This window comes from Myxocyprinus asiaticus, chromosome 32 (genome assembly GCF_019703515.2).
Source record: "Myxocyprinus asiaticus isolate MX2 ecotype Aquarium Trade chromosome 32, UBuf_Myxa_2, whole genome shotgun sequence".
NCBI classification, from domain to species: domain Eukaryota; kingdom Metazoa; phylum Chordata; class Actinopteri; order Cypriniformes; family Catostomidae; genus Myxocyprinus; species Myxocyprinus asiaticus.
The window spans coordinates 20,390,390-20,410,689 of NC_059375.1; the positions used below are offsets into that span (position 1 = coordinate 20,390,390).

The 20,300-nt window shown below is 39.1% G+C and overlaps 1 protein-coding gene across 2 annotated transcripts in view; it reads right to left on the reverse strand.

Moving 5' to 3' along the window:
• The window catches only part of LOC127423261 (rho GTPase-activating protein 17-like), a 32,378-nt gene extending 12,698 nt beyond the window's left edge, over window positions 1-19,680 (reverse strand). The window contains exons 1-7 of one of the 2 annotated variants that reach the window (XM_051667416.1): window positions 19,078-19,680; window positions 6,415-6,454; window positions 1,569-1,673; window positions 1,366-1,442; window positions 1,081-1,192; window positions 434-510; window positions 232-349 (exon numbers count right to left, since the gene is read on the reverse strand). In XM_051667416.1, the coding sequence (XP_051523376.1) occupies window positions 232-349; window positions 434-510; window positions 1,081-1,192; window positions 1,366-1,442; window positions 1,569-1,673; window positions 6,415-6,454; window positions 19,078-19,130 (582 nt within the window). In that variant the 5' untranslated portion in view covers window positions 19,131-19,680. The remainder of the gene's footprint in view (window positions 1-231; window positions 350-433; window positions 511-1,080; window positions 1,193-1,365; window positions 1,443-1,568; window positions 1,674-6,414; window positions 6,455-19,077) is intronic. The other variant, XM_051667418.1, reaches the window with a different exon arrangement.
• Between the last annotated feature and the right edge of the window lie 620 nt (window positions 19,681-20,300).

A 20,300-nucleotide genomic window follows, 5' to 3' on the forward strand; every position in this document is an offset into this window, starting at 1 on the left:
AAAGACTTGATTTCAGTCATAACTTTCACAAAATGTGTAGTTACTGTTTTGCCATGACACAGCAGTGTGCATGACAGCTTGTGGGTTGTTCAACACAGAGTCAGTTAAATAAACAAAGATTAAAATTTTGTGGAATATTATACGCCCATTTGTTGGTGTAAAATTCATAGCTAAGCAACTGGTGATAGTAAAAGAATGAAGGCACGTATAGGCTTGTTTGGCCATTTGTACCTTACACAGCTCCATTTTGTTCATAGCCTCATCAACTTCCTCTTTTAGTGAGTCTGCCTTGGCTGTCAGTGCTTGTGTGTTTGTTCCTGAGATTATCGACTTGGTCGCCTGCAACCACCTGGGAAGAAACGTTTTCAGTTGTAAAATGGGTCAATCTAGAGTTACAATATAATGGAACTAAGACATATGATAGAAACGTCACCTTGTTCGGGCAGAGTCATAGTCTAGCACCAACTTGGCTAACTGCCTCCTCTGTTTCAGGATGTTAGGAATGTCCACCTACAATAACAATAAAATATATCTGTAGTTAGAAACACTGAGATGGAGAGACATCACTAAAATTACTGTGCTGAGATAGTCTCTGAAGACAAGGGAGAGGCGAATTCACAAAACAGTTGTGCTAATTTTATGCACAGTATTTCAGTGATTATCCACAATCTAGTTTAACCAGGCACTACATGTGCTGAAATGACACCGTTATTTTTTCAGAGCCTACCTTCTATGCAAATTTGGCTCATTAATATACATTCTGCCTTCTTCACAAAATTCCACGCTATTTGACTAGCACAATTAACACTGCATTCTTACCACCCACGGAAAGTAGGCAATAAACAGAATTCTATTAAAAAGAGAGGTTTGCATAAATTTTTATTGAAATTGTAGCTTGAAAATTGCATTCAGCACTACATTCTTGGGCATGTTTGCACAGTTACCTGATTTGCATCATTTCTTTAGTAAATCGGGTGCTGTAACAGCACAGACAGTGCATGCAAATAAACCAGGCTATCACTGGGCACAATTCATGCTTAGTGATTTCATGCAGAAGTGATTCTGTATGCTTGTCCATACCTCTGCTAGCTGATTGAGAGGGTCTAAGATGTCTTTCTCAATCTGCATCTCGTGCTGCATTAGCTCAGAGGCCAGTCTGTTCTCTGCATCCCCACAAATCTCCATCATTTTCCTGAACAGAAGATAAAGAACATACTTTAACTGCTTTAATTGAACTTCCTAAATACAACTCAGTATGATGCAATCAGCTAATCAATTATCAATTAAAATAAATAAATAAATAAAGGATCCAAACGTAAGTGAAAATCAACACAAATCTATTTAATGCTGATGTCCTGTAATTACCCAATCAGAGACTCCTCCCCCAGCTGGTTCCCACCATCCTGCATGGCCTGTGAGAGGGCTGTCAGTGGAAGCTTTTTCTGTGACAAAAACACAGGGAGAGTTTGTGCAACATTATGTGCAAATCCAAGCAGATTTGTCAAGAGAAATAATGTGTGGTGATAACTGACATGCTGTGCGGTTATAAGCACTTTTTATGCCCTTACATGTCTCTTCTCGGCGTCAGTACCTATTTGCCCCTGCAAACATGCAGCCATTCTTTTGTGCGTGTTGTGCGAAACGATGCGTACCGACTCCATACGGCGCTCAATCTGTGCAGAACAAAATAAAGCATCGATAACAACCCACAATCCATATTGAGCTGCAGCTGCCACTCAATGCAAAGCCGGGATGCATTCTGTCAAAAAGAAAAAAGCCTTTAAAAAAAACTGCCTAGGGCATGTTATGTAACAATGCATGGGAAGCTTCTATGACCTGAAATATATTTCATAATTTCAGCATGCTCTGCTAATAGCCTGCAGATAGCATTAGACTAGACATTTCACTCTTATCAATTAACACATGTTGCTGATAGAAAGGAAATGAAAACAGAGCTTTTCATAGTCATGAGGGTGGGGTAATGTCAAGTTTGATTGATCACACCACTCCCAGAGGAGGTATGAAAAAGATATGTTACATTTATGTTGCTGAAAAGACTCAAGTATGACTCATCTGCCCCATTTAGATGGCTAAGATTTATTTGTGTGTATGCTACATTGGAATATACAGTTGAAGTCAGAAGTTTACATACACTTAGGTTGAAGTCATTAAAACTCATTTTTTGACCACTCCACAGATTTAATATTAGCAAACTAAAGTTTTGGCAAGTCGTTTAGGACATCTACTTTGTGCATAACATGAGTTATTTTTCCAACAATTGTTTACAGACAGGTTGTTTCACTTTTAATTGACTATATCACAATTCCAGTGGGTCAGAAGTTTACATACACTAAATTCACTGTGCCTTTAAGCAGCTTGGAAAATTCCAGAAAATGATGTCAAGCCTTTAGACAATTAGCTTCTGACAGGAGGCGTACTAAAGGCCTAACTTCAAACTCAGTGACATGGTGGGGAAAATCAAAAGAAATCAGCCAAGACCTCAGAAAAAAAATTGCGAACCTCCACAAGTCTGGTTCATCCTTGGGAGCAATTTCCAAATGCCTGAAGGTACCATGTTCATCTGTACAAACAATAGTGCGCAAGTATAAACACCATGGGGCCATGCAGCCATCATACCGCTCAGGAAGGAGATGCATTCTGTCTCCTAGAGATGAATGTAGTTTGGTGGAAAAGTGCAAATCAATCCCAGAACAACAGCCAAGGACCTTGTGAAGATGCTGGAGGAAACAGGTAGACAAGTATCTATATCCACAGTAAAACGAGTCTTATATTGTCATAACCTGAAAAGCTGCTCAGCAAGGAAGAAGCCACTGCTCCAAAACCACCATAAAAAACCAGACTACAGTTTGCAAGTGCACATGGGGACAAAGATCTTACTTTTTGGAGAAATGCCCTCTGGTCTAATGAAACAAAAATTGAACTTTTTGGCCATAATGACCATCGTTATGTTTGGAGGAAAAAGGGTGAGGCATGCAAGCCGAAGAACACCATCCCAACCGTGAAGCATGGGGGTGGCAGCATCATGTTGTGGGGGTGCTTTGCTGCAGGAGGGACTGGTGCACTTCACAAAATAGATGGCATCATGAGAAAGGAAAATTATGTGGATATATTGAAGCAACATCAAGACATCAGCCAGGAAGTTAAAGCTTGGTTACAAATGGGTCTTCGACCCCAAGCATACCTCTAAAGTTGTGGCAAAATGGCTTAAGGACAACAAAGTCAAGGTATTGGAGTGAGGGGGGCCTGGGTAGCTCAGCGAGTATTGATGCTGACTACCACCCCTGGAGTTGCGAGTTCGAATCCAGGGTGTGCTGAGTGACTCCAGCCAGGCCTCCTAAGCAACCAAATTGGCCCGGTTGCTACGGAGGGTAAAGTCACATGGGGTAACCTCCTCGTGGTCGCGATTAAGTGGTTCTTGCTCTCAATGGGGCATGTGGTAAGTTGTGCAAGGATAGCGGAGTGTAGCATGAGCCTCCACATGCTGTGAGTCTCCGCGGTGTCATGCACAGCAAGCCACGTGATAAGATGTGCAGACTGACGGTCTCAGAAGTGGACGGTCTTTCTTCTGATTTTTGATCATTTGCAAGTGTGAAAACTGTAAGTCCGATCAGTTACAAAAGTCATAATACACTATTCCAGAAAAGTCTGAATTTCTGTACTTAGTTTGGTGAATGTAGCTTGAAAGGAAGTGTTAGGTCTCGGTTTAACATTTTTGAAAAATTCCTAAATCAAGTTGGCTTTGGCACACATCCACACAAATACATTTTCATTTGAAAATGCATTTATTTTGCTACGTTAACGCCTCTCATCCACACTAAAAAGGCATTTTTCTCCTCAAAAAAAAGAGATTTTAGAAAATGGTCTCCACAAACGCATACATTGGAAACGATTAAGTCCGGAAACTGAAGTTTTCAGACTTGAACGTGCAAGTGTGGACGTGGCCTTTGTCAAGCCAACATAATAAATAGTGAGTAAATTCACCCCACCCCCACCTCCAGTTTACCCCCAAGGTTATTTTTCTCCATTAACTAACATTTTTTGGAGTTTTGTGTTCCTTGCCACAGTCGACTTTGGCATGCTCACTGGGGGCCTAAAAACAAATAATATTTTTTTAAAGGCATAAACTACAACAATGACTTTAAGACATTACAGCTCCATTTTCTGTTACAGCATAATTTCCTGTAAAGCTCTTTTGAAATTATATGCATAATTAAAAGCGCTATACAAATAAAAATGACTTGACTTCATTAATTAAATAACTTGTAAGTTTTGTCAGAGCAGGGAGGCCCACAGTCTAAGACTTGAACACCCCTGCTACAATATAAACTAATGTTGTGACAGACACAGACGGTGTAAACTTTTTGATGGGAGCAGGGCGTGACTGTTTTCACGTATGTCAGCACTGAAAAACAACCATGAAAAGAATGTCACTTCAGAACTGTGTGAACAGAGCGGTATGACTGAACAAACAGAGAGTGATCAGAATGAGAGGGGAAAAAAAAAAAACTGACTCATGTTCCAAAAACAGCCCAGTTCAGGAATTTCACAGGCTGGGAGAGGAGATAACCACCTCCTCGCACTTCTCTGTCTCTTTTATGTCATAACATTCCCCCCCAAGCAGTCCCAAAACAGCTGGGTCAAGCATACTGTACATTCCACTCAGGCATCTCCTGCATGAGAACACGGAGATGCCTGGCACGGGAACTGACTGTTATTGTCTGTTCAATTCTGTCATCATTTACTCACCCTCATGTTGTTCCAAACCTGTATGACTTTCTTATGTGGAACACAAAAAGATCTGCAAGACAGAATGTTAGCCTCAGTCACCATTCACTTTCATTGCATCTTTTCTCCATACAGTTAAAGCCAATGGTGACTGAGACTAACATGGCCTAAAGGCCAAAGCACACTTCGGTTTTCCGGCTTGCTGTAAAAAAAAAAAAAAAAAAAAAAATCCTTTGAAAGGCTTAGTGCTCAATCGTGCACAAGCTGGAATGGCACACTTAAAAACGAAGTATACCCTAGCCTTAACATCTCCTTTTGCGTTCCACAAAAAAGATGCTAGGCAGAACGACACCCTCAGTCACCATTCACTTTCATTGCATCTTTTTACCATTTACTAAAAGTGAATGGTGACTCAGGTTATCACTTTGCCTAACTCCTTTTGTGTTAAATGGAGGAAAAAAATTCAGACAGCTCTGGAACAACATGAGACTTATTAAATCATAGCAGAATTTTCATTTTTGGGTGAATTATCTCTTGAAGCTTTTGGGTAAAATCACAAATGTTGAACAAAAAGGTCCACAGAATGCATCTGTGAGTGGCACGTGTCGTGTCTGGCTACAAGAGTTTATGCGAGTGTGTACAGTAGTTGCCCCGAGGAAGCCATGTAATGCGGGTGTCCAGACAGCTGAGAATGGGTGATGGGATACCGCTGTCATCCTCACTGGGCATCGTGCAGAGCCCAGAATAAAAACAGAACCCCTCTAAGTACCACAGGGGATGTCAGCATGATTCTTGCTTGATATATCCAAACATCTCCTGGATTTAATTTTAGAAACAGTCAGCCAAGATGGGGGGAAGCCATCAACAATGAGCTTTTATGCGGGTCAAGAAGATCATACATCTACTTGCCCTAACAACATTTTCACAGCCACCAAAAAGTCTGTTTTATAACATATTTTAAGTGTCAGAAAAATATATTTATATTCTTCATTAAATATTGTTTTCTTTAAAAAATGATATATTTTGGTTTTAATTTACAATAGTAAAAGGAAATTTCACAGCTATAAATGTAATCCATGACAGCCATGAACTTCTTAAACACTTAAACTGGAAAACAATGTCAGACTGTTCAAAACATTACTAATTTGCTTATTTAAACCCATTCTAACTGATGCCTCCAAGCCTTTTGCAACTCAATCTTGCAATTTCAACAAAAAGCTAAATTCGCAAAACAATGATGTTCAAACAGCGTCACAGAAAACCAGTTTTTTTATATTTGCAAGGCATAAAAACACATTTATATAATCTACAAATTATGAAAGCAAGATCGCTGGAAAGAAAGCACTTTTCATCTAGTCTTTTCTCTGCATAGTCCCAAACTTTTTCTATTTTACTGTTCAACAAAACTTTTCCTAATTCACAGGGGACAATTTCACACAAACGGAGCAAAAGCAAAAGCTCAGTTACGTGTTTGTGATGTAAGTAATTTCCCTTCTATTATTCATAAGAGAACATTCTTTCTAATGTGCTAAAAATAAATTGAATGGAATGTATTTGCCTAACATCAATGACTCACAAGTGACTCACTAGTTTCCCACCATTTAACGTAAGATGGATTAGAGCCAAAGAACTTGCACTGGAGACAGTGATGAAAAGGAAAGCAGTTACCTGTAACAGGTCATCACTGAGGACCTCTGTTTTCTCCGCTCTGTAAAAGAAGACAACAGGTCATTAGAAAAGAAACCCATATTTACCCTTGTGTGACCCCACGCACACATGCGTGGATGTTGTATTTTGGCTTCAATATAAGCAACGCATCATTTAATTTCATGTAAACCAACTGATCTCAGTTCAGGAGACTCTGGGCAGTCAGTAAAAGGGTTAAACTTTTGACATACGGGGTCATATGCAAAACAACATGGTGCCGATCACAGTGGAATTTGTCTATGGGAGAAATGCCTGTTTGAGTCAAAAACTTTTAGTCTCTAGTTTCATCCGCTATGCCTTTTTAAAAATGTCACTGACTAATAGCAAAATGCCACACTGCTAAACACAATGTACACTATGGTGTACAATAGCACTAGGTTTTCATTAAAAATCCTATATTTACTGTGCATTTTCACATTGAGAAAAAAAATTGCTTTCAGAGGCTTTATATGGAGTTAGGATGAAAATATGTTGCATTTCGAACTCTTCTGAGACCAGTGTAGAGGTAAAGTCATTCACTACATAGGGAGCAAGGGAGCATCCATAAGCTTTCCTATGAAGCCAAGTGCATTCAATCCAAACTTCATATCAAAAGTTCAGTTTCAGATTGATGTTGGCTGCAGATGATGTTTGGACCACACAACATGTTTGGCAGACAAGGGACAATGGTAATCAGTCCTTAGATTCAGAATTTTTAATTATTTTAACATAACTGGCAGTGTTTGGACGATGCTGGCCATTACTTGTGGCAGAATTAATGATGCTAGGATAGTTCACACACAAAATGAAAATTCTGTCATAATTTACTCACCCTCATGTTGTTGCAAACAGAGGTTGACCGATATAGTTTTCTTTTTTTTTTTTTTATGGCAGATGCCGATATCCACAGAGCAGGGTGGCCAGTAGGCCAAAGTATCACACAATTTAATTTAATAGTAAATGACATATACATAAATTAATTAACTTTTATTTAGCATTATATTTACTCAAACTTCCATTCAAAACTTTAACTTGTAAAAATAGTTATGAAAAAAAAATCTTTAAAAAATAAGATTGGGTGTTTTATATAGTAGATAGCAGTATCTGCTGGTTTCTGTTTAGTCTTCCCATTTTAGTAATTTTATGCATATAAAGAAATTTTAATAAATTAGGAAGAAGGAAATAGCAACCACGGATGGTATGTGTGCATTAGCTATCACATTTTTTCACAAAAGACAGAATCAAACTAATTCACATACAGTGCACAGTGAATATGGCATTTACTTATAGCGCACGTGACGCGCTTTTACTTTGAAATTGCTCAATCGTTCTCGTGCGGATCCAGCAAAAACAGCAATCTCCTGACAGCTTCCCGTTTACACGGCCCAGATCACCTGCTTGGAATGTCACGAACTGACTGTTGTGCAACATTCTTGAGTCAGAGGGACACAGTTTTGATCCAGGCTAGTATAAAATGTGCTAAAGAGGAATATGTGGATTTGCACAAGTTTCCTGAGGTTTGTGAAATAAATCTTTTTAAATGATATATCCGCATATTTGCAGATGATATACAATATATTTTTTATTGATATTTGCCTTTTTATCACCGTTAACAGTTACAGGGAACTGAAGATACAGTTGAAGTCAGAAGTTTACATACACCTTAGCCAAATACATTTAAACTTTTTCACAAGTCCTGACATTTAATCGTAGAAAACATTGCTTGTCTCAGGTCAGTTAGGATCACTACTTTATTTTAAGAACGTGAAATGTCAAGATAATAGTACAGAGCATGATTTATTTCAGCTTTTATTTCTTTCATCACATTCCCAGTGTGTAAGAAGTTTACATACACTTTGTTAGTATTTAGTAGCATTGCCTTTAAATTGTTTAACTTGGGTCAAATGTTTTGGGTAGCCTTCCACAAGCTTCTCACAATAAGTTGCTGGAATTTTGGCCCATTCCTCCAGACAGAACCGGTGTAACTGAGTCAGGTTTGTAGGCCTCCTTGCTCACACATTGCTTTTTCAGTTCTGCCCACACATTTTCTATCAGACTGTGGTCAGGGCTTTGTGATGGCCACTCCAGTACCTTGTATTTGCTGTCCTTAAGCCATTTTGCCACAACTTTGGAGGTATGCTTAGGGTCACTGTCCATTCGGAAGACCCATTTGCAACCAAGCTTTAACTTCATGGCTGATGTCTTGAGATGTTGCTTCAATATATCCACATAATTTTCCTTCCTCGTGATGCCATCTATTTTGTGACGTGCACCAGTCCCTCCTGCAGCAAAGCACCCCCACAACATGATGCTGCCACCCCCATGCTTCACGGTTGGGATGTTGTTCTTCGGCTTGCAAGCCTCAACCTTTTTCCTCCAAACATAACGATGGTCATTATGGCAAAAAAGTTCAATTTTTGTTTCATCAGACCAGAGGAAATTTCTCCAAAAAGTAAGATCTTTGTCCCCATGTGCACTTGCAAACTGTAGCCTGGCTTTTTTATGGCGGTTTTGGAGCATTGGCTTCTTCCTTGAGCAGATATAGGACTTGTTTTACTGTGGATATAGATACTTGTCTACCTGTTTCCTCCAGCATCTTCACAAGGTCCTTTGCTGTTGTTCTGGGATTGATTTGCTCCTTTTGCACCAAACTACGTTCATCTCTAGGAGACAGAATCTGTCTCTTTCATGAGTGGTATGATGGCTGCGTGGTCGCATCACGCCGATTCGTCTGCTTAGGTGATATATCGGTCGACCACTAGCTGCAAACCCATTTATCTAGCTTTCTTCCAACTCCTTTTGTGTTCCACGACAGATAGAAAGCCATTCGATTTTGGAACAAGATGAGAGTGAGTAAATGATGACAGAATTTTCAGTTTTGGGTGAAATATTCTTAGTTAAGTCCAGGAGCAGGTAAAAGCTGACCGTATGTTTAACTAAATCAGCTGTCTGAAATGGGAGCCATAGGCATTTCTTTCCCAGCGAATTTTAGCAGTCCACTGTCAGCCTTGTGAACAAATAGTTAAGGCCCTATTAATAGTAAACTAATATAGGGCTTTGACCATGGCACAGATTATGTCCTGTCTATCTGAGACAGAGAATGTAAGAGGACAACACCGGCTCAGTTCTCACACACAAACACACACACACACACACACACACACACACACACACACACACACACACACGTCAAACATCTATCATGCTACTGTTTCAAAACAATGAATCAGAGACAGGTTCAGTGACCTCATCTTGAAATTATCTATCTTGATTATCTTTTTTATTGCTACGTCAAGGATCACCAAATAAGAACAGGTTGATATTTGGTCAGATTTATGGGTCTATGAATTCACGTCAATATAAAGGCCAGCATTATCTAATAAAAGGGGCTGTGGCAATAAAACATTGCTGAATGTCCTGCGTAACAAGGTGGATCGTTCTCTGTGTCCTCACAGCTACTCCTGTTGTGGCAACCATAACATTCAAAACCGATGAGGAAACCATGATATAACATACTAGTCTAAGCTTGTCCGTCATAACCTAGAGTATTAAATTCACTGTACATTCACATCATAATTGTTCTCTTAGAGGAAGATGATAACTGTGTAACTAATTTAAAGTTTAAACTACAGGGAAGTGTTTGGGAAACCTGTTTAAAAACAGTGATTATGTGTGCAATTCTGTTTGGTAGCGGGGAAATTACACACTTCACCAAAAGGAAAATAAATATTTAATCCAAAAATGAAAATTCTGTCATAACTTACCCTCATGTTGTTCCAAACCTGTATAATTTGTCTTATGTGAAACACAAAAGGAGATCTCAAGATGTGTTTTAAGTTTCAAACTATGTTTAACTTGACACAGCCACCTAAAAACGCTGTGTATATGACACGACGCAACCAAAGTGAGAAGCTCCAAAAGTGTCTTTCTGATGCATGTGTACACTGACGCATCCTAAGAAAAGCCCTTATAATAAATCTATCTCAGACAGATGGATGCAAAATGGATTGCGGTGGACTGTAGATCAATAACAGGCTTATGTTCATTAATATGGAAATAAACAATATACTGTCTTCAAAAGTCACTTTTTGTATTGTCTTATTAAATGCTTTACACATCTACAACAATAATGTAATGCATTTTAATTATCTGAATTATTCTATTTTTATAATATTTAAATTATGTAATTGTTATATATTGAATTATTTATATGTTTGATTAATTGCAATGAATTTCAATAATTAATAGGTGTACCATGTAATTATTTTGATTAAAAATGTTCATTGATTGACAGCCCTAGTTTTTTTTTTTCCTCCCCTTTTCTCCCCAATTTAGCATGCCCAATTCCCAATGCGCTCTAGGTCCTTGTGGTGGTGTAGTAACTCGCCTCAATCCAGGTGGCGGAGGATGAATCTCAGTTGCCTCCGCGTCTGAGACTGTCAATCCGCGCATCTTATCACGTGGCTTGTTGAGCGCGTTACCGCGGAGACCTAGCACGTGTGGAGGCTTCACGCTATTCTCTGCGCCGTCCATGCACAACTCACCACATGCCCCACTGAGAGTGAGAAGCCTGGCTGGATTCACTCAGCACGCCATGGATTCGAACTTGCGACTCCAGGTGTGGTAATCAGCCCTAGTTTTAATCAATATACAATGGCGGCATTCAACTGATCACAAAGTATAGTCAGGACATTACTGATGTAAAAAACAGCACCATCACTATTTGAAAAAAGTCATTTTTGATCAAATCTAGACAAGCCCCATTTCCAGCAGCCATCATTCCAACGCCTTATCCTTGAGTAATCATGCTAAATTGCTAATTTTGTACAAGAAAATCACTTGCCATTATATCAAACAAGCTGAAAGCTATTTGGTTCATTAAATGAAGCTATTTGTTTCATTAAATGAAGCTTAACATTGTCTTTGTTTTTGTTTTTGAGTTGCCACAGTATGCAATAGACTGGCATGTCTTAAGGTCAATATTAGGTCAAAAATGGTAAAAAGAAACAGCTTTCTCTAGAAACTCATCAGTCAATCATTGTTTTGAGGAATAAAGGCTATACAATACTTGAAATTGCCAAAAAACTGAAGATTTCATACAAAGGTCTTCAAAGACAAAGGACAACTGACTCTAACAAGGACAGAAAGAGATGTGGAAGACCAGATGTACAACCCCAATTCCGAAAAAGTTGGGACAATATGAAAAATGCTGATAAAAACAAAAAGGAGTGATTTGTAAATTATATTCACCCTTTGCTTTATTGAAAACACTACAACTACACATTATATGATGTTTTTCCTTGTGAATTTCATTGTTTTTTTTTTTAAATGTACAGTAATTTCAAATCAGATGATTGCAACACGCTCCAAAAAAGTTGAGACAGGGGCAATTTAAGACTAATAACAATTTGACAAGTTGAAATAACAAGGTGATGTGAAACAGGAGATGGTAAACAGGTGAGGCAATTGTGTCATAATACTGTATACTGTATAAGGAGCCTCCAAAAACAGCCTAGTCCTTCAAGAGCAAGGATCATTGGAGACTTGTCAATTTGCCAACAGATGCTTCAGCAAATAATCCAGCACTTTGAGAACAATGTTCCCTAAAGACAAATTGGAAGGATTTTGGACATTTCACCCACTACAGTGCACAATATAGTTAAAAGATTCAAGGAATCTGGTCAAATCTCGGTGCGTAAAGGGCAAGGCGAAAACCATTTCTGAAAGCGTGAGATCTCTGATCCCTCAGACGTCACTGTCTTAAAAAACATAATTCATCTGTAATGGATGTAATGAACATGGGCTTGGGATCACTTTAGTAACCTTTGTTAGTCAACACCACTCACCGCTACATCCACAGATGCAAGTTAAGACCTTACTATGCAAAGCAGAAGCCCTACATCAACACTGTCCAGAAGCGCTGCCGACTTCTCTGGGCTCGGTCTCATCTAAGATGGAGAGTAGAACAGTGGAACTGTGTTTTTTGGTCTGAAGCGTCCACATTTCCAAAACATTTTGAAAAACAAAGACATTGTGTTATCTGGGCCAAAGTGGAAAAGGGCCATCCAAGCTGTTATTAGCGTCAGGTCCAAAAGCCAGTGTCTATATGGGCCAGGGGTGAGTCAGTGCCCATAGCATGGGTAACTTGCACATCTGTGAGAACACCATGAATGCTGACAGATATGTAAAAATTTTGGAGTAACATATACTGCCATCCAGCATCGTCTTTTCCAGGGACGTCCCTGCATTTTCCAGCAGAACAATTTCAAACCACACACTGCCCGGATTACAAGTGCATGGCTGTGTAAGCAGAGAGTGTGGGTGCTAGACTGGCCTGCCTGCAGTCCTGACCTGTCTTCAATTGAGAATGTGTGGTGCATTATGAAGCACATTGTGTCTTCAGTGCCCAAATGCTTAATAAGTGTAATTAGAAGAAATGGTGATGTTTCACAGTGGTAAACACTCAACTGTCCCAAGTTTTCTGGAGTGTGTTCATCTCATTTGAAATTACTGTACATTTTCAAAAAACAATGAAATTCACAAGGAAAGACATCATATAATGTGTAGTTGTAGTGCTTTAAATATAGCAAAGGGTGAATATAATTTACAAATCACTCCTTTTTGTTCTTATTAGCATTTATCATACTGTCCAAACTTTTTCAGAATTGGGGTTGTACAACTAAACAAGAGGATAAGTACATCAGAGCCTCTAGTTTGAGAAATAGATGCCTCATGTCCTCAGCTGACAGCTTCATTGAATTCTACCTGCTCAACACCAGTTTCATGTACAACAGTAAAGAGAAGACTCAGGGATGCAGGCCTTATAGGAAGAATTGCAAGAAAAAGCCACTTTTGAAACAGAAAAACAAACTGAAAAAGTTAGATTGGGCAAACAAACACAGACATTGGACAACTGATAATTGGAAAAGAGTGTTATGGATCTTAAACCCATTGAGCTTTTGTGGGATCAGCTAGACTGTAAGGTGCATGAGAAGTGCCCGACAAGACAGCCACATCTATGGCAAATGCTACGGGAAGTGTGGGGTGAAATGTCAACTGAGTATCTGAACAAACTGACAGCTAGAATGCCAAGGATCTGCAAAGCTGTCATTGCTGCACGTGGAGGATTATTTGATGAGAACTCTTTGAAGTAGTTTAAGAAGTTCTGAACATTTTTTTCAAATTGTAATAGTAATTTTTCATGTTATTAATGTCCTGACTATACATTGTGATCAGCTGAATGCCACTTTGGTGAATAAAAGTACCAATTTCTTTCCATAAGAGCAAAATCTGTACATTATTCCAAACTTTTGGCTGCCAGTGTTTATCAATACAATGGCAGTATAAAGGGATTCACTTTTATACAAAAAGTATAAAATTAGTCTATGTGGCTTGTGTGTTCATGCGAAAACGTAATAATGTTTAACACTAAAAATAACACAAGTTCTTGCATTAACATGCATGCCACTTTGAACAATTTTCTCTTATAGACATCAAGGTTTTCAATTAAAAATAATGTACATTTCGGTTTTGTTTCTCACCAAAACCTATTGCACTTGTATGCCTTCAGTAGACTTGGAATATGACACACAAGCAGTGACAGATTACTTTTATGACACATTTGGATCCTTTTTTAAGCTTTAAAGTGAGTTGCTATCAACTGCCGATCAACTATATGGAATAGACGGACCGTCATTGGATGTCAAAGGAGTTTGAAAACTCAACTAAAAAAAGCATAGGCCTACATTTGTCATTTATTCCACTGTTAGGCTACATCTATCAACAAAGTTGACTTAATTATGGTAATTTGAACATCTTATGTCAGATTGTGGTCATCAGCAAAAAGCAATAAAACAATTGTTCCCATTACAATTATAGGAAACTAATTGTGCAGAATTCATCAGCATTTGCATTTGAATGGACCATGGCTGATTTGGTGAAGACATAACAAAGGGTCTGAATAACTCTTCATTTTTATTTGTGTAGCGCTTTTCACAACACACATCATTTCAAAGCAGCTTTACAGAAAATTATGCTTTAACAGAAAAAGCTGTAATATTGTAATGTCTTTGAGTCATAATAGTGCGGTTTAAAAAAAAAAAAAAACATGATTGTAAATTGTGCCTTAAAATAAATAATAGAAATAATTACATTTATATTCAGACCCCCAGTGAGAAATAATTGGTCAAAGCTCAAGAGCCTGATTCTGTACCATTTGTACCTTATGTCTTCGTTTAGTCTGCCATGTTACCAAATATCTCAGCCCCAGTTCCTCCTCCAGCCAAAACTGCACAGTTGTAACCTCGTGACAGTGGAGGACAGCTGCTTTCAATTAACACAGGAGGACATGAAAAAACATCCAAAAAACTACATGAAATCCAGCTCAAAATGTCTCAATAAAGTTCTTTGAGTCACATAAAAATAGAACTGAAAATAGAAGATTTTAATTTGAGAAAAATGGCATTGCACCCCAAAGGGAAAGATAACAACAACAAAACAATTATACTAGGCCGTACATTATCTTAAATGAAAAAATGAATGAGTAAGGTTTGGCCTGAATCACCATGTCCATTCATGGTTCGAGCTGAGCATTATGTATTGATGTCAGCAGATGAACTCTTTTAACTGACTTCTTGATTTCTCTGTTCATTTAAACCAGGCATGCTTTTACTTGACTACACTTTACAATCTTGCTACGTTTACCACTTTGCTGAAACTAACAGGCCCCAGGCCCCTGAAAAGCCCTGCGGTGAGCTGACAATAGTTCTGCATCATCAGCAAACTGACAGGTGGTTGTAGTCTTCGGATAAATTGCGAGGTAACGTGGCACTAAAGTGCCTTGGGATGGTACAATGCACAAGTGTGCAGCTTAGATCACAGAGTATAAAAAGAATCACCTCACTAAGACTAATGTTACATGTTTTACATACAAAACCACCCAAGATCATTGCTGGATCTACCACGGAGTTGATTCTTTGATTTCATTCACAGAAATGAAACTTCCTTAGTAAGTCTTCCTGTTTAAAAAAAAATGAGGAGGGATTTCCTTTGAGGGGCTGTATGCCGAACACCGTGTACTGCCTCCTCACAATCACAGGAACCATGGGACCAGCTGAGCCCTGCGTCCAGCCATCCTCCCCCCCACCCCTCCTTGCGACCCTCAACAGCTTCACGTCTGCTTTCTGCATCACAGTGTACTGATTTATTTTTTGCAAAATACATTCAGGAAGAGATTAGAATTCCATGCGGCTATAAGATATTCAGCTGTACAATTTTTGTGTATGTCAGCTACAGCATCGGTGTTATCTTTTATGAGTTTTGTATTAGGTTATTTAGCAAATAGCTCTGCTTTGTTGCTCCCATCTAAAATTGTAAATGAAAAAGTAAAGAATCTTACATTTCAACCAGTGGGGCCTGGGTAGCTCAGCAAGTAAAGACGCTGACTACCACACCTGGAGTTGCAAGTTCGAATCCAGGGCGTGCTGAGTGACTCCAGTCAGGCTTCCTAAGCAACCAATTGCCCGGTTGCTAGGATGGGTAGAGTCACGTTAGGTTAACCTCCTTGTGGTCGCTATAATGTGGTTCTCGCTCTCAGTGGGGTGCGTGGGGAATTGTGCGTGGATGCCGTGGAAAAAAGCGTGAAGCTTCCACACACGTGGTAACACGCTCAACAAGCCACGGATGCATGGATTGACTGTCTCAGATGCGGAGGCAACTGAGATTCGTCCTCTGCCACCCGAATTAAGGCGAGTCACTATGCCACCACGAGGACCTAGAGCACATTGGGAATTGGGCTTAACAAATTGGGAAGAAAAGGGGTAAAAAAAAATTTTTTTTTTTTTTTATTTCAACCAGCAGTCTAAAGTTTAGTTCTACCCTCACCATACCATTAATAGGCCTACACTAAAAAAAGGGAGGGAAGAAAAACAATATTTCATTCTGACAAATCACACTGCTGAATGGTTTATGCTTGGCCAACAGCAGGAAACCTGCAGAGCTAGATATTTTACAAAGTAAGGTTAAATACCTTTGCTAGCGGGTCTGTTAGCCCATGGGCATCTGCAAATATTTGAGGCACAGTAATCACAGAGTTGTGAATATCATGGGGGATTTGGTTGGTGGTGTTGTTTGCTTTCCATGAAGCTTATGATATATGAATTGGGATTCTGTGGATTTTAAAAATAAATTAAAACTACATTAACTTAAAAATCCTTAATTACTATGCATGCAGTCCTTCATTTGGACAGCTCTCATTATGAGTAACACATTCAGCCGTCTTGTGTAGGTGGATAAACTTCACTCTTTATAGCAGACAGTAGTTTTGTGAGGCCCAGCAAGATTGAGGGGGCTGTTAACTTCCTGGTTTTCCAAATTTTGACTGAAATTGCCTTGTCCCAGTTGGGCTCAGTGTGAACATTGTAGTTAGTTACTGGCATTTCTAATCTTATACTGTTACATTATCATCGAATTAGTCAAAAGTCTCTGGTGGCTGATCGAATGGCAAACATTTAAAAGGAATGAGACCATGGAGATGGAGGCTAAAGGTCAGGTTAACCACCAGGTAAATGAGGACAGTTGCTAGGCAGGTGCATTCCTCCACCCAAACATACTATGATTGGTAAAATGAGAAAGGTATGTGATATCTGATGATGCCAAGACAAGCAGGATAACTGAAAGGAAAATGGGCCGAAACGTGCCAAATTCCAAGATAAAATGTTAAATTGCATCCATCTCAGTTCACTTGGCCAGTAAAAATATATTTCAAGTCTGTTTTTAACTAAACAAGCTATTGCTTGGCTTGAGGGGGAAAAAAGGATCTACAGCTCTCTAACACCTCCCTGACAGACCAGTGAACCTCATCTGGAACCTCGTCTGTCCAGCATGATGAGGATCTCAGCCCATTTATACCCTCAATTACACAAACAGATGGCTAGTTCACCCAAAAATTCTCTCATCGTTTACTCGCCCTCATGCCATCCCAGATGTGTATGACTTTCTTTCTTCTGCTGAACACAAACAAAGATTTTTAGAAGAATATTTCAGCTCTGTAGGTCCATACAACGCAAGTGAAAGGTTACCAAAATTTGAAGCTCCAAAAAGCACATAAAGGGTGCATAAAGGTAATCTATATGACTCCAATGGTTTAATTCATGTCTTCTGAAGTGATCCAATTGGATTTGGGTGAGAACAGACTAAAATGTAACTCAATGTTCACTATTAATCTTGACTTCAGCAGTCTCCTTGGTGATCATGATTTCAATTTCGATTATACTTCCTAGCACCATCTAGCGCCAGAGATCATCTATACTGAGATAACAACCTCTGCGTTTTTACCAGGACAGCTTAATGGTCAACGGTTACAACAGTAAGTCTCCATTTGAGGATACCATACAAATGAATGGGGAGAGTTGTAAACTGACACCTACCTGTTGCAAAATTGTCTGTGACTTCTCTTGTAAAACAGCAATTTTATCATAGTAAACTCCACACAAAGTGCATTCCAAAAGGATTTTTTAATGTAAAACATGTTTAAGATTAGCAGACAGATGGCTGAATCATTAACTGATGAGCTGTTTCCTCACAAAAGCAGTTTATTCAACACAATAAAGCATCTTCTCCCTAGACATCCATTTAAAAGAAACAGCCTCTTTTCTACTCGCCAGTGTTCCGCCCTTAGAATGTCTATGGGATCACCGTGTTATGCTATTTCATGCTAAGCTTGTAGGGTTCTGCTAGCACTCTGTGTGTGCGCCAAGCATTAGGAAGTGTAATCGAGCTTAAAAATCACGATCGTGCCTAGAGTCTGCAATAGCAATTTGTACAGTGTAAAAGGAGTTCATTTTGGTCCGTTCTCACACAAAACAGATTGGATCGTTTCAGAAGACATGGATTAAACCACTGGAGTCGTATGGTTTACTTTTATGCTGACTTTATGCTTTTTGGAGCTTAAAAGTTTGTCACCATTCACTTGCATTGTATGGACCTACAGAGCTGAAATATTCTTCTAAAAATCATTGTGTTCTTCAGGAGAAAGAAAGTCATACACATCTGGGATGATATGAGGGTGAGTAAATTAGGGAATTTTCATTTTTTGGGGGGTGAACTATCCCTTTAAGAATGCAGCTTGAGGCTTTAATCAACAGAGTCAGATAGTGATGACAATGCACATACCATTTCAATGTAGGATACAAAGAGTGAGCTCAAATTTGGGATATTAAATACTAGAATAGTCACACATAGCATCCTGTGTGTATTTTGCTTAAGAGTCAGAGGATGTTCTCAATGCACCCATGAACCTGTATTATCTTTAGTAATCTACCAGATAGCTTATCTTAAGGATGTCCCATTAAGATTTAGTATTAAATAAACAGTAGCGAGGTAACAACGGAGCCTATAGACAGTAATTTGTGCTGCGTTGCATTTAAACCGAAGTAATATATACATTAAAAGTTTAAGTTTTGCTCAAACAACTGCGCAAACTGAAAATATAATGTAATACAAGGAAGAAAGTTTAAGGTTTATATGGTTAGTTATTCGGCTAACGCCTTGACAACACAACACAACAACATATGGACCCGTGGCAGAGCTGTCTATGCCCGTATACAAGAGGGCAAAACCAAATAAAAACGTTAAATCTATACTTGCCTCCCAACTGTTTGATTGGCGAGCTGTCTCATCCGATTAAACTGTTTCTTCATTTTGGTGGCGTCGGCCTCGAAACCCCGTTTTTAGGACGTGGAGAGTGTGTTCGTCGATGCCGCATGAGCCGAAAGATCCTTGATCGCGGTGATGGTGAAGTCGTGTGGATAGTTACATTAAAATGACTCGGTGTACGGTTAGCTCAAACAGCTAGAAAACTAACTCAATCAGTAGACAGGAAAACAACAACTGTAGTGTGAAAAAAGTTAGCTCCGGTGAGTAGCGGTCCATGTCACAACTCTTCTCATTCGCGGGAGTGAGCGGTGTTTTCCACATATGCCAGCCCGTGACTTCTACGGGAGAGAGTGGCAATACATGGCAGCGGGCTGATCACTTCATCACGGGCACTGTTTGTTGCACAGCTCCGAGCTGATCATGATGACATTAATGTGGACGGACGCAATGGCTGCTTCAAAACCCCGTGAGCTGACTATGTAGACAGTATTTATTTAGGGACATCCCAAGTCTGCTCTGATCCCTAAAACAGCTGTCTGTCTGTGTAGGTATTTCGCTATGTTTTAACACACAGCCAGGAAGCCTACGTCGAGTTCAGTCTCTCAAATTACCGACTGCGCTACACTCCCTATCTGTAGTGTTCATAAAGTCCAATGTAGGAATTTTACGTCAGTGGCTGTCTTAACGTTTGGCCAAAATATTCTCTTTTTAAGTGCACAACTGGGATTAAAGGGATATTCCGGGTTCAAAACAAGTTATGGTCAATCGACAGCATTTGTTGCATAATGTTGATTACCACAAATATTATTTCGACTCGTCTCTCCTTTTCTTAAGCAAAAAATCGAGGAACAGTGTGGCACTCACAATGGAAGTGAATGGGGCCAGTTTTTGGAGGGTTTAAAGGCAGAAATGTGAAGCTTATAATTTTATAAAAGCACACATTAATTCTTCTGTTAAAACGTATTATTTGAGCTAAGTTGCGTAAACGTATTTTTTTTAGGGTTTATTGATATTACATTGTCATGGCAACGAAGTTGTAAAATTGGCTATAACTTTACACAGAAAAGGTTAGTAATCGATTTTATCACATTAAAAATCATGTTAACACGCATATTGTTCTAGTTTATGTCTTGTGGCTATACTTTTGACATGGTGAGTATTTTAAAGTTAGCAAAATTTCATTGTAAGTGCCTCACTGTAACCCAGATTTGTAT